General features: G+C 44.8%; 1 protein-coding gene across 2 annotated transcripts in view; it reads right to left on the bottom strand.

Annotated features, from left to right (window-relative positions):
- The window catches only part of LOC117399038 (serine/threonine-protein kinase TAO2-like), a 75,594-nt gene that overhangs the window by 11,449 nt on the left and 49,005 nt on the right, over positions 1–15,140 (bottom strand). The window contains exons 8-17 of one of the 2 annotated variants that reach the window (XM_033998184.3): positions 13,254–13,345; positions 12,839–12,932; positions 12,175–12,256; positions 8,873–9,040; positions 8,425–8,625; positions 6,728–6,859; positions 6,292–6,528; positions 3,202–3,330; positions 2,507–2,710; positions 1,068–1,307 (exon numbers count right to left, since the gene is read on the bottom strand). In XM_033998184.3, coding sequence (XP_033854075.1) covers positions 1,068–1,307; positions 2,507–2,710; positions 3,202–3,330; positions 6,292–6,528; positions 6,728–6,859; positions 8,425–8,625; positions 8,873–9,040; positions 12,175–12,256; positions 12,839–12,932; positions 13,254–13,345 — 1,579 coding nt within the window. The remainder of the gene's footprint in view (positions 1–1,067; positions 1,308–2,506; positions 2,711–3,201; positions 3,331–6,291; positions 6,529–6,727; positions 6,860–8,424; positions 8,626–8,872; positions 9,041–12,174; positions 12,257–12,838; positions 12,933–13,253; positions 13,346–15,140) is intronic. The other variant, XM_033998185.3, reaches the window with a different exon arrangement.

The following is a 15,140-nucleotide window of genomic DNA, read 5'->3' as shown; positions in this document are numbered from 1 at the left end:
TCATGAGCCTTGCGGTCAGACTCCAGCTGCCGGTTCGAAATGAGCTCTGATGGGCAGCCGTCCGCCACGCCTCTCTGAAACTCCAGCAATAGCCTCTCCCTCTCTTCCGATCCATCCCTCCAGCCTTCAATTCCTCCTAATGTTTCTACACTGCCCTCCGTTCCTTCTAAAAATCTGTCTTCTCTTTCCTCCTCTCCCTCGTTCTCTCCTTCTCCAGACGGCAGAAATCCATCCTCTTTTTCTCCTCTCCCCTCCTCCTCTCTATTCTCGTCTGTTTCGCTCGCTCTTGGGTTCTCCACTGCGATCGTTTTCGATCCCGTGCCCCTCTCCCTCCTACGTACCCCTGTCTTCGTTTTCGGACGCCCGGATGACTTGCCACTTCTGAGCCCTTTCTCCTCCAATCCTCTGTGTCTCTCTCGAACCCTTTCTCCTGCCCTCCCTCCTTCCAAACTCTCCTCCTCCCTTCCTCCTCTTACTTCATTGATTTCCCGCTCCGAAGCCTCGACTCTTGACGGACCAGTTAACCCAGGAGACATGTCTCCAGTTTCACCAGTCCCCGATCTCTTCCGGCTTTCGTTAGACTCAGAGTCATCATAATCATCTTCACCCGGGCTTCTCTCCCCCTTCCTCTTGCTCTCCAACTCCCCTCCCGAAGCTGCCCCTGTGTCTCCAGTAACTGCCCCAGTGGGGGTCAGGTCTCCCGACCCTTCTCCAGTTCCTTCCCCCTCAACGCCCACCCGATTAAGCCCCCTTCCTTCCACAACTACCCCAGCCATGCCCTTCACATCTTGCCCCTCTGTACCACCACCACATCTGATATCAGTCATCATATCATGCCCCAGATCTTCAATAACTGCCCCAGTGTGGGTCAAACCTGCCACCCCCTCATCACCAACTCCAGGGGCAAGGACAGAAGTCACATCTTCCCCCATTCCCTCTTCCTCCCCATCCTCCTCTCCCAATCCTTCAATATCAACCCCACTGGAAGTCACCAGTAGTGTTTCTCCCTCTCCCTCCCCTTCTCCAGTCCTCAGTCCCTCTCCCTCCTCCTCCTCTGTTTGACTCACTCTCAGGCTCTTGGGCTGCTGTCTCACTTCCACAGCGTGTTTCTGCCTCAGCTCCTGCTCTCGGCGCTGGTTGTACTCCTGCTGGTTTCCCAGCTCAGTCTGGTGCTGGAGCCGGATCAGCTCGGACCGGGTCCGCTGCACGGAGCTCAGCTGCCGAAACTCCAGCTCCTGGGTGGACTCGTGGTGCCGGAGCAGCATGGCACACTCCAGGTCCTTCTGGGTCTGCTTCTTATTGAGGTCCTGGACAGAGAGAGATAGGGAGAGAGAAAATCAATAATTAACACACTCCAGATCCTTCTGGGTCTGTTTTATTGAGGTCCAAGAGGGAAAAAAAATCAATAATTAACCCTTTGCAGTCCTATGTCGGTCCAGGTCCGACATTAAAATTTTCCCTTTCCGGTCCGATGTCGGACCCTGTCCGACATCATCATAAAGACATCAAGCACAGGTCTCTAGTCATTTTTTCTCTGGAAAAAGCCGAGAAAACCATTCAATGGCCAGGTAAGACTGATAAGAGCCGAAAAAAAAAGGGGGGCGGATCCGAGTAATACACATAGTCCCTGCACCAAAGACCTAACACGGACATAAACAAACGAGATAGCTGCTTCTGCATCCAGCGCTCAAAGAATATTACGGCCATTTGCCAAGCTTTTTGAGATGTTATAGTAATAAAATAATGACTTGGATCACATTATTGAGAAGTTTGGTGATAAAACGAGTGATCAGGAGATGATTTATCAGTATGCACGACTATGAAGAGGTAAATACAGCGAACAAGGGGTGGGGCGGGGCTGGAGATGCAGTACTGAGTGTCCTGTTGATATGCAGTGCCTTTTAAACCTGTTTTACTTCGAGTAAAATTACTTTTAAACAGCGCATGTGAAAATAAATTGGACCTGACGCTGAATAAATGGACTGCTAAGGGTTAACACACTCCAGATCCTTCTGGGTCTGTTTTATTGAGGTCTGAGAGAGAGAGAGATAGGAGAATCAATCATCAATACACTCAGCTCCTAGAGAAAATCTGTAATCAATGTAACACAGTTCCCGCGCTCTGCAGTATAACAGTTACACAGGAGTTGAAGGCGGAAGGCAGCAAAGCAAAGCAAAGCAAGGCATGTCAGTTAAAACACAGAGATTGAGGGGTCCGAGGAAGCCAACAGGGTTCAATCCAGCTCGCAGCTATCTGAAGGGGTCTATAAACTATCAGACTGGAGTTGCTCGTTCAGTTTGTCTTTGCTGGTCTGCTGCTTTCCCTCTCAGTAGGTCAGTACTCTCTTGCTGGTTTACCTGTCAGCAGGTCCTGCTACAGGTTGTGTTTTGCTATAAGCCTCGTTCAGTATTGTGCGTCTCCTGGTTTACCTCTCTGATCAGGTCAGTATTGTTTCTCTTGCTAGTTTAGCTCTCTGATCGGGTCAGTATTCTCTCTCCTGGTTTACCTCTCTCAGCAGGTCCTGCTCCAGGTTGTGTTTTGCCAGCAGCATCTTCCTCTTATACTGCCGGCCCTGCAGCTCAAAGTACTGCCGCTGGCGTCGGAGCAGGTGGGCCTCCTCCTCGGCCTGGTACAGCTGCATCGTCTCCTTCTGCCTCAGCAGCCACTCCTGCTTCTCCCGCTTTGGGGTGCTCTGGTTCTCCTGCAGCTCCTGGGCAAGACCATACGAGGGCGCCACAGTCACAACAACAAACTATTGTAATGGTAATCACAGAGATACAATACTGTGCATTGCCTGTGTGTGTGTGTCTGTCTGTCTGTGTCTGTGTCTCTCCTGCAGATCCTGGGCAAGACCACACGGGGGCACCACAGTCGCAACAACGAATTACCAATGGTAATCACAGAGATACAATACTGTGTGTCTGACTCCTGGGCAAGACCACACGAGGGCGCCACTGAGTCACAATAATGATCAATTGTAATAAGAGACACAATACTGTACTCTGCCCACTTGTATGCTACACAGTAACATAACAAAGAACTGCAAGTCTAGTGCCGACCACACAAGGGCGCCAGTCAGTCAATAATGATCGTAATGAGGAAAGATACAATGCTCTGCTTGTAAGAGGAAGGCACACAGAAGAGACAGGCACACAGACAAGACAAGCAGACACACAGAGAGCCACACACACTCACACACACCTCTTTGAGCTGTTCCTTGCGCAGTCTATACTCTCGTTTCTGTGCCTCCAGGAGGCTCGTCAGCTCCTTCTTCTGCTGGCCCAGGATGTGCTGCTGGAACTTCTTCTCTTCAGTCATTGCACTTTTCACCTACAGAGAGAAGAGTTAAAAACATCTCTCATCCCTCTCCCAGCCCCTTTCACCTACAGAGAACAGTCAAAACATTAGGTTATCATCATAACTCTGGTTCCCTGAAATAGAAATGTAACCATTACCCAATGGGTATTTACCTCCTAAAGACTCTGAATAGATATATCTATCTAGCTGCTCTAGAGCCTATGACACAGTAATGCCCGATCTCGTCATCATTTTGCCTTCAAGCCTGCTGCAATAATGGACGCAACAACCTTGAAGGTTAATGGTTACATTTCTATTTCAGGAAACCAGGGTTACGATAATAACCCAACATTCCCTATCAAGTATGAAGTGTAACCATTACCTAATGAGCATGAATAACAAAGCTGTCACAAGGCAATATTGTAGACAACTGGAAGGCCACAAGGCTAAACCAAAGGCTACCTTGCGCATAACCAATAGGAACCCCAGTAACAAGTAGCTAGGGCTAAACAACTGAGGGAGAAACTAACGTCTATGTCTATTTGTAAGGGTTGACCCAGAAGCTGCCCTTAACACTCTAGTTCCAAAGCCAGTGTTTTGTGGATCCACAACCTAAGTCTGCAGAACCTAGAAAAGGTACAGGGAGTAGCCCACACCGCTGCATTGCAAATGTCTTCCACAGATGCACCCTGGAATAAAACCCGCTTAAGAACATAAGAAAGTTTACAAACGAGAGGAGGCCATTTGGCCCATCTTGCTAGTTTGGTTATTAGTAGCTTATTGATCCCAGAATCTCATCAAGCAGCTTCTTGAAGGATCCCAGGGTGTCAGCTTCAACAACATTATTGGAGAGTTGTGTAAAGTAGTGCCTCCTATTTTCTGTTCTGAATGCTCCTTTATCTAATCTCCATTTGTGACCCCTGGTCCTTGTTTCTTTTTTCAGGTCGAAAAAGTCCCCTGGGTCAACATTGTCAATACCTTTTAGGATTTTGAATGTTTGAATCAAAATCAGATCGCCGCGTAGTCTTTAATCTTCTGAATAGATTAAATTCTTTAAGCCTGTCTGCATATGACATGCCTTTTAAAAGCATGAATAATTCTGGTCGCTCTTCTTGCCACGCCCCTGAAGGAATGGGCAGTGAGCTTTCTGGAGGGAGCAAGTTGGCCAGCTCATAGGCAGTTCTGCATGCGTCTGCCTGAACAGACTTTGTCCCAGAGCAGACAACACATGGTCCGGACTGCCTCCAATTTCTTGTCCTGTCAACACAGCACACCAGGGCCTGCACTTGGCAGATCATATGGAGCTGCAGCTCCCAGACAGACTGGAAGGAGGTGGAAAGAAGCCTCCAATTCCAGACTGGTTGACATGGAATGCCGAGATAGTGTTCGGCAAAAGGCAGGATCGGTACTGTGCATAACCGTTGTCCTGGTCTCTGTAAAAAAAATTAAGCAGGTTCTCACCCACTTTGTGAAGGTGCCAGCAAGCAAACCGTCGCTTGAGCAATGTGTGGGCTCAAATGGAGGCTTCAATAGTGCATTGAGAACCACGTTTAACATTCAGTTAGGAACAACGTCCTCATAGGCAGCCAAAGCCTGCAAACGACTTTCAACATTTTTGCCCCGTCAGGAAGTTGAGCTCCTGGGGAGACAGAGTCAATTTTACATGGCAAGCCGAAAGGCTGCCCGACAGACCTTTAATGTAGAGGGGAATTCCCCTCACGCAGGTCCTGCAAAACTACAGTATTACTGCAATGGGACAATTCGTGGAGTCGAACCCACGAGGCAGACACCACGTCTGTAAGATGCTCCGCTTGTACCTGTACTGGGAACGTGTGGACGTTGCTGTGGCATTTTGCAAGGTGTCAGTAACCCTATTTGACACACCCAGACAGCTCAATGCCACCGTTCAGGGGCCAGACCCAGAATGCCATAAGGTCCCCCATGCATGACTGAGCAGGTCACGACGCTTGGGCAGTCTCCACGGCTGGCCGCTCAGCATCTGCATCAGGGTTAGACCAGGGTCTCTTGGGCCAATATGGGGTTACTAGGAGCACCTTGGCCAGGTGCCTGATTTTCTCCACACACAGCGGAAGCAAGGCGAGCGGTGGGAAGGCATATAACAGTTGCCTTGGCCACTGGTGTGCCAAGGCATCTACCACCAGCGTGTCCCCGTCTCCTATTATGGAGAGCCAGAAGGGACAGTGGGTTGATTTCTGGGAGGCAAGCAATATATCTCTGCTCTCCCAAACCTCTCTGAGGCGCTGGGACCCTCCTTGAGAGGAGGTCAGCTGCCCAGTTTTTTTCCACCGTGGGCAGACATACTGCAGAGCTTATGGCCCACGCGACAGAGACCGGAGCAACCTGAGACCACCTTTGTGGTTGACCTAAGCCACTACTGTTGCGTTGTCTGCACGGACAAGCACATTCCTCTCTCGAACCTTCTGCATCAATGCTGCAAGACTAGTTAACAGCCTGCAATTCCAAAACATTTATGTGGAGTGCAATTCTACACAGCGTCCCAGCCCTTTAGACAGCGATGAACAATGTTATAGCTGATACCTTTTAGTCTCAAATGGGGCCAGTATAGCTTCCCTGCACTTCGAAAAGGCATGGGGAGCTAGAGAGAGGCCAAATGGCAAGACCCTGAACTCGTATGCTGTTCCCTGAAAGGCGAACCACGGGTAAGTGCGCCGGTTTTTATGGGGATATGGAAATAGGCGTCTTTTAGGTGCACCGTGTTGAACCAGTCGCCTGGCCTGAATGTGCAACAGCTGTTGCACTGTCAACATTTTGAACCTCCTTCGGCTCAGATACAGGTTGGCCTGCCTGAGCTCAAGGATTGGTCTGAGGCCACCATCCCACTTGGGCATGGAGTAGAACCTGCTCACCTTGTGGCTTGGCCTGAAAAACAGAGTTAAAAACATCTCTCACCCCTCTCTCCCAGCCCCTTTCACCTACAGAGAGAACAAAACATCTCAGTCCCTTCCCTCTCACCTCTTTCTCCAGTATGCCCTGGTGCTTCTTGCTTAGTTTGTCCCCCTCCACTCCAAAGCTGTTCCTCTGTGTCTCCAGCTCCTTGTCCAGTCTCAGCTGGTGCTCGTCCATCTCAGTCTTCAGCTTGTTCTCCAGGCCCATTAGCTGCTTCTGGTGCTGCCGGCGCATGCGCTTGTACCCGGACATCTGCTCCCGCAGAGCTGAGCCTTGCTCATGCTCTTGGATCTGCCGAGTCACCTAAGAGAGAAGATATATAAATACAGAGAGAGCGAAGACAGACAGGGAGACACACACAGCCCTGCTTGTGCACCTGAGAGATAGAGAGGAGATAAATAGAAAGAGACAGTCCCCATGGCAGTGTGGATGGTTTCAAAGTGATCTCTGTTCCTGTAGTAAGCCCTGCTCTCACTGTGATTGATTACTGATTGAGTCTCACCAGGGAAGCAGTGCGGATGGTTGCAAAGTGATCTCTGTTCCTGTAGTAAGCTTTGCGTCGCGCTGCTGAACTGCCCTGTTGCTGAGTTTCCATTTCAGGTTGGTAGGGATCATCGTAGATATTGTCATGACCCTGCAAGGAGAACGAAGGGTTAAACAAATATTACGAGTACGCGTGGCTCCGCACAGCTGCAAGGTACACTTATCAGGATACAGGCCAACAAGGGACTGAGTGGGGTGTGGAAACTACAGCTCTGGCCACAAGTTTTGCATCACCCTATAGACTGAACAAATTTTGCTTCATAGTCAAACGAAACCTGCTGAATAATGTTACGTTAACATATTGAATTACATTCTTGTTGCAGTATGGAAGTCCTGAACGTGTGTGTGTGTGTGTGTTGGTGTGGGGAGAATGTTGGGTTGGCAGGGAGGGGGTTAAATTTCCCCCTGTCAAAATACCTGCAGCCACAGGTGTATAAAATAGGTGTTAGTTACAATTAGTTTAGAGTTAGTGTTGGTGTGTAGGGTCGTGTTGCTATGGTGTTGTACTGCGTTTACGTCCGTGTCCGGTTTATGTCCGTCAGTGTTTTGTGTAGAGCTTTGTTTTGGCCTTTGTATCATTTTATTTTGTTAACGTGTTTTGTTTTGTTTGTGTTCATTAAAAGAGCGTATTAGCGCATTTAACTTGCAGCTTTCTGTGTCCGGGACTCTTCCTATAAATATCCACAATACTGCTTTGTAGTTTTGCATATACTTATAACAAAAAACTGACAAATGTGACGTTTCGAAATCTAACATTAAATACTACTGTACTACTATTATGGCTTCCGGTAGACGTTTGCAGTTTCTTTGATTACATGTTAGGTATTGTGTGTGCAGGGGCTGTACTGACTGGGGACCGGTGTGTGTGTGTGTGTGTGTGTGTGTGTGTGTGTGAAATGAAGAGTTTGAGGGTCATCTTTGATCCTGATCTCTCATTTGAGACTCATATTAGGGAAGTTACTGAAGTATCTTTTTACCATATGAGAAATATAACCAAAACATAGACCAATTATTTCTGTATCTGATGCTGAGAGACTAATGCATGCCTTTGTTTCATCTAGAATGAATTATTATAATGTACTTTTTTCTGGTGTCCCAAAACGTGTGGTATCCCACTTGTAGCTTGTTCAGAATACTGCTGCTAGAATACGGACTAAAACCAGAAAGTTGCCTCTTCACACTGGCTCCCTGTGCAGTATAGGACGGATTTCAAGATTTTGCTTTACAGCTCCCTGAATGGATTAGCACCTCGTTATTTGCAGGAGTTACTGACCACGTATCTTCCAAACCACACTCTGAGATCAGAGGATGTGGGGCTGCTGCTTATTCCTAGGGTCAACAAAAGCAACACGGGAGGTAGGGCTTTTTCTTGTAGAGCTCCGAAATTATGGAATGCTCTGCCTTCGTTTGTCAGGGAAGCTGGGACCGTTACAGTTTTCAAGTCAAGACTAAAAACGCACTTCTAAAATGGCTTTATCTTAGTAGGTTTTAATGTAACTTTAAACTTGCTGCTTTTGTACTGTGTATACTGTAATTCTGTTACTGAAATGGTCTGAATATGGAAGTTGTATGTGTGACATGCTATACAAATGTATTTTGTTCTTTTTTTCTGCTATGTACTGTACAGTGCTTTGCAATACTTTTGTATAAACTGACCGGGGGCCGGTGGATAACGGAGCTGTTTGAAGTCACGGTGTGCTCTCCCTCCTGCATCATGGCGATCTCGCCGCTGTCGTCCGAGCCGCCGGCCAGGCTGTTCACGGAGCTGCTCTGAGAGCTCGCACTGATTGACATGCTGGGCAGGGAGTGAGAGCTCTCCATGCTGTTCACTGTGCCAGAGTGGTACTGCTCTACCTCCTAAAACAAGAGATACAGAAACACAATATATGAGAGAGAGAGAGAGAGAGAGAGAGAGAGAGAGAGAGAGACCCCACAATGCCCAGCTCTGAGACTGCAGCTCCTCCCACAATGCCCTGCTCTCTATGCTGTTCACTGTGCCAGAGTGGATTAAATACACTGCTCTACCTCCTGAAACAAGACACAGAGAGAACTACAGCCCCCACAATGCCCTGCTCCGAGACTACAGCCCCCACAATGCCCTCACCTCCTCCTCCTCCGGCCCCTCCTGTGCTGGCCCGTTGTGCGCCTCTTGAAACAGGATCTTCTTCATCTTGCGATACTGCAGGTTATCGAGCTCCCGCACCGCATCCTTGGTGCGCTGAATCAGATCCATCACCACCGACAGGGGGCGCTCTCTCACCAGGAACCGGTGCTGGGGGGGGGGGGAGAAGAGAGTGGAGAGTGAATCTGTCTGTACCAGGGTTGGGGTTATTTCCTGTTTTTAATTTCAAATTCCTTTTTTTGGAGTTGGAATTGATGACATTCATAATTTTTGTGATGGTTCAACAGCTTTCATTTGAAGCCAATTTAATTGGTTAACAAACAGTGACTTCAATTGAAGTCATTTGTTCCCACTGTAAGGAGCTCAGGTTTAGCAGAATCCTGCTAATTGGAATTTTGATCAATGATGTGAGGGGGTGGATTAACAGAGTGAGGCAACAGCACCAACTAAACCAGCATTTCTCAAAATGGGGGTCCCGACCCAAAAGGGGATCACAAGGCTATTGTAGGGGTGGTTGCATGATCACCAAAAATACTGACATAACCTTAAGATTAGGGCTTGTGATTTTCAGTAACCAATATACATGATACAAAAATGGAAACACTGGAAATGGTTACTCAATTCACATGGACTTTACTCCTTTCCCATTAAAAAAAAAAACCTACTACAAAAAAAAAAAAAATTAGATAGACAGAGATAGATAGATAGATAGATAGATAAGAACATAATACAGTTTACAAACGAGAGGAGGCCATTCAGCCCATCTTGCTTGTTTGGTTGTTAGTAGCTTATTGATCCCAGAATCTCATCAAGCAGCTTCTTGAAGGATCCCAGGGTGTCAGCTTCAACAACATTACTGGGGAGTTGGTTCCAGACCCTCGATAGATAGATAGAGAGATAGATAGACAGATAGATAAGATAGATAGATAGAGATATAGATAGATAGAGAGAGATAGATAGAGATAGAGAGAGGGATAGACAGAGATAGAGAGAGAGAGATAGAGAGATAGAGAGAGATAGACAGAGAGATAGATAGACAGAGAGATAGATAGATAGATAGATAGATAGATAGATAGATAGATAGATAGATGGATAGATCGTATCTATCATTGATTTCTTCTGAATACTTTAAACCCACTCCAACTACTGAGTGGCAGCAAATTTCAGAGTGGCATTTCTATTAGAGCCTCCACTTGCAAGATTTAAAACAAGATTGCAATTACAGTAGAAGGCTTGTTCGCAGGATTTATAAGATATTAGTTACTGAGAATTTAAAACAGAATTGCAAATTGTGGCGATTTCGTTGTGGAAGACAGCAAAGGAAATAAGTACTGTTGAGTTACTACACATATGGTGACAAAAAAAACGTCCAAGCACTTTGGAAATTAACTGAAAACAATCATTTCATACAGTATACACAAGCGAAAGCCCAGAAAAAACAAATTCACATAAAACTCGAAAATAGATAAAAAAAATAAAGCACCGAAAACCCCCCAAAAAATCAATAAAACAGAAGTCCTACTTAAGAGCCTTAGCAGTACATTAAAGCGCATACACATTTAACAGTAAATGGTGTAATATGAAGCAAGACCTCCCCCTTTTACACTGGTAATATACCTGACCTGAACCGTGAAACTCCGGCCCTATAACATATCTGAATCTGGCTCGGGGCCGAAGCAGGCTGTGGGCGGGGTTATTGACCTTCGTCGTGATGCTGGTCGTTGAAGTTGTCTTCAGATTAACAATGTTAAACCAAAGTATTACCAATCTGTACAGTTTTTTTTGTAGATTTCACTAAATGTGAATCTCCACACATTAACAGTTGGTAATTATTTGAGGGATGTTTTGATTTAACTTGGGTCCTTCTGTTAAGTTAAACAGAAATAATGAAATAAGACTTATGGCTTTAAAGTCGCTTTATAAATAACTTAATCGTAAATAAAAACACCGAAAAATAAGGACCGTTGTATAGAGCTATCATAATCAACATATTCAAGCATGACTTCATGGTTATTTTTTATTATCATTATTACTAATTTTAGGCTACAAAGTTCATACTACATGCAAATGTTTGAATGACAAAGCATGAGAAAAGAAACACGACCTTGATCATACACCTCATCTGTATTCTCTGCGACTCGGCACGTTCATTACGACATTCGGTCTCAGCTCTTCAGTAAAAGCAGCTCAAGGAACCCCAGCCATACCAGGCTGGCTGGGCTCGGATCGGCTCGGGTGTGCCAGTGTAAAAGGGGCAGAAGTGTCCAGATGCTTGCGACGGTCAAAAAACCTTTAAATACTCATGTTTTTTTTGTGTTTCACACTGTTTCTCAATTTACCACAATCCTTGGACGATGTTATGATTATTGCTACAATCATTGGCGAACTCTGTTTGTTCGCAAGTACTATACTTCCAGCTCCCAGAACTGCCTTCGGCTGCGAAAGGTTAGACACAATTTTTTCAGATGCTTTGCTCCGTTTCTGATGGCAATTAAATTACATTTTAATTCCCACAGAACAACCATCTTGAAGCAGAAACACAAATGACAGGCTTGCTGTTGACTTAAACACTTCCGACTCTGTGGGTCTAATATTATGCCATGGTTTCATTTATAGCCTGAGTATTTGTTTTACAGTGGAGATGTTTGGTCAAAATAAAAAGTGCATTTTATACTGACTAAAAATATTATTTATTCATTGCTGAAAACCGTTGCTACCCCCCAAACCCCCTCACCTGTGGATCCTGCACCCCACCCACACTTAGAAAGGCTTGGGCGCCGTTGACTGCAGAAATTGATTGCATGTCCATGCTTCATTTAGCGTTCCTATGTAGCATGCAGAGTAATTTCGTGATAACTTACTGGGGGTGGTGGGTCATCACAGCCTGAAACATTTCCAAAGGGGGGCCCAGCAAAAAAATCTAAACAATTCAACTTTGATGTACTATTGTTTACCAATTCAGGCATGGAAATAAGGCTCCCATTACATAGCATTTTGATCCATTCCAGATTTTATGACGAGCTTGAGAAACCAGAGTGTGCAATAGGAGTCCGTTTCCCATCCCTGTAATAATAATGCTGGTTATCATCACAGGGATGTAAATAAGACTCTCGTTGCATAGCAGTTTGATCCGCTCCTGGTTTCACTCTGAGTTTAAGACACACCTTGTTACCTATACACTGTGGCTGATCAAGCTGGTAGTAAAACCTGGAGTGGGTGAAACGGCTATGAAACAGGAGTCTTATTTTGGACTACAACCCCCACAATGCTCTCTGCTGAATTACCTTGAGCAGAACATCAGAAGTGGGCCGGTCTTGCGGAATCTTCTGCAGGCAGGAATCCACAAAGTTCCGGAAGTAATCTGACCTGCAGACAGACAGAGCAGAGGTTTCTTTCAATAGCTTGATCAATCAGAGTACTAAAAAACACAAACTACACACTAACAGCGGTGTGTAAGTGGGGGGAATGTATATTTATTATTTATTTCTTAGCTGACACCCTTATCCAGGGCGACTTACAATTGTTACAAGATATCACATTATTTTTACATACAATTACATTATTTTTTTACACATTTTTACATACAATTACCCATTTATACAGTTGGGTTTTTACTGGAGCAATCTAGGTAAAGTACCTTGCTCAAGGGTAGAGCAGCAGTGTCCCCCACCTGGGATTGAACCCACAACCCTCCAGTCAACAGTCCAGAGCCCTAACCACTACTCCACACTGCTGCCCAGTGTAGAGTATACATATTAAACTTATATAAAACTTACAGTATACAAATTAAACTTATAAATAATTACCTTACCTACTGTTAAAGGGATGGAAGGATGCAAGAATGAAGGGTTACACATAGAGGTATGGATGGAGAGAGGGATAGATAGATAGGAGAGAGGGAGGGAGAAAAACAGAGAGAGGGATGGAGACACAGAGGGATGTTCTCACCAGTGGTTTGACTGCAGTGTGGGTGATTCGTTCTGGGCGATGTGATACAAGGCACTCATTGCATTCATGTTGAACAAGGGAGGTTTCCTCTCAGCTGAAGAGAGTGAGAGATAACAAATCAAAGTGAATACAGCCAGCATTAAAACTTATGAGAAAGCATTAAATCTAAATAGAAAAAAATTAAATAAAAAGATGAAACCACAGTATTAACACATGTAATCTGTTTATATAGAACCGGTTGAGATCTACACTCAGAGAAAATATGAGTGTAGCTGCTGCTAATAGGTTCCAATGGGGATGGGAGTTATAACAGATAAATAAGAATGTTAAATAAGAATAATGAAACAGTGTGGCACATCTTAGTGATAGACGCCCCCTATAGATGCACAGGTGGATATGACCAGTAGGGACTCACCCAGTTCAATGCAGGTGATTCCCAGTGACCAGACATCCACCTTCCCATCATACTGCCCTTCATCCATCGCCAGAATCACCTCTGGGGCCATCCTGAGAGAGAGAGAGAGAGAGAGAGAGAGAGAGAGAGAGAGAGAGAGAGAGAGAGAGAGAGAGAGAGAGAGAGAGAGAGAGAGAGAGAGAGGAGAGAGAGAAGTTATCATTAAGCATTAAGATATAAAACAAAAAATAAGTCTCTTAAGATGCTTTGAGTTCAGGAGCTGCTCTTCAGTTCCTGCTGCCTGCCACAGACGTATGCAGCCCAGGCTGGGTCAGACAATCTTTACATTAGCCAGCGCCATCTAGTGATCTGCCACTTTGGATCAAGTTTAAGTTTTACTGTAGCTGTGCCCTAGATGGCACTGGCTAATGTAAGGACTGGCTGATCTAGCCTGTGTTACACATGTCTAAGACAGTGCAACAAGAACTTAAAAGCAGCTCCTGAACTCTGAGTAACACATACTGCATCCTCTAGATCAGCGGTTCTCAAACTTTTTGGACCTAGCCCCCCCACCCCCACCCCTTGTCTGTGGTACTTGACGCCAATGCCCCCGCCCTGCCCCCCACACACCCACATATATACTTATACCAATAAAAAAAAAATCTAACATGTCTGTGGCTTCTCTGTTTGACCCATTTTGCATTTAAAATGTTAATTACTCTTCCATTGTAAATCGTATGTGTGTCCGTTTTTGACTTTTCCTAAATATATTAATTAAATATCCTGACGGCGTTTTATAGCCAGAATCGCAAAAATGATAAACAGTTCTACCTAGAAACGCCACGTGGGTCACTGTGACCCATGCATTACAATACATGTCTTTTAACATAACGCAAGATATTCTATTTTGTTTGTAAATGCAGCAAACAAGACATGCCTCCTCCTCACGTGTTTTTATTTCAAGCCTTTCTTTGTTTGTAGACTGACTACGAGACAGAGATTGCTATGATTGTGGATTTGTCAAGATGCAAACTCAGTGAAAGCCTAGTTGTTTATTTTTCAATGTATCTGGGAGACATCAATCCTTCGTTTTGTTCCACAAATGCAACTGGGAAAAGAAGGAAATATTTAATCTTGAAAGTAGTCATTTTGATTGGAATACAGCAAGCTGCACTCAGATGCATACAGCAAACTGAAAACGACAGGTAGGATAACAATGTGCCTAATTTGAAACGTATGTTATATATTCTTTTTTATATTACTTTTGGGAAAAAATAACACACTGGTTTTACAGGTTTGTATGTACCAGTTTACACGTGTTTACACAATAGTGTTCAATGGAACTGTGTCTGTGTTTACAACACAGCTCCTGGATGCAGGCACAGTCAGCTGGAAGACGTCTACGCTCCTCTAGAGTACAATGCAGCCGTCATACCGTAAGTAGTGTTATATTTTCTTTTTATGTAGTACATGGTTCCTGCAGCTCTCAGCTGAGCAAATTTAAGACCTTTTTAAGACCAATCTTTAGAAAATGTAAGACCCATTTTCACATCAAGCATACCAAATGTAAATACTAAAATTGTGACCAGTTCAAATACCATCTAACAATTATTTATTCAGGCTGTATGAATTGTAAAAGAATCAATCATTTTGATGCTAGTACAATACATACAGTACCAATGCAATGATAACAGTTGATGACAAGGGTTATTGTTCAATCTTTCTTTAATCAATAGAGCTGCAGTTCATTCCAGCTGATCAACAAACAACTCAATTATATATTTATGAAATCTTAAATGACATTAAGAGCTGTCAAAGCTGAAAAAAACAGCACTCACTTGACCTACGTTCTGACATGTTATAAACATTAAATTAAATATATAATCCTGGAGATAACATAACAGTTTG

This window comes from Acipenser ruthenus, chromosome 44 (assembly GCF_902713425.1).
Source record: "Acipenser ruthenus chromosome 44, fAciRut3.2 maternal haplotype, whole genome shotgun sequence".
Lineage (NCBI taxonomy): Eukaryota > Metazoa > Chordata > Actinopteri > Acipenseriformes > Acipenseridae > Acipenser > Acipenser ruthenus.
The sequence above is the reverse complement of the archived record's forward strand: the minus strand, read 5'-3'. Positions and strand labels throughout refer to the sequence as shown.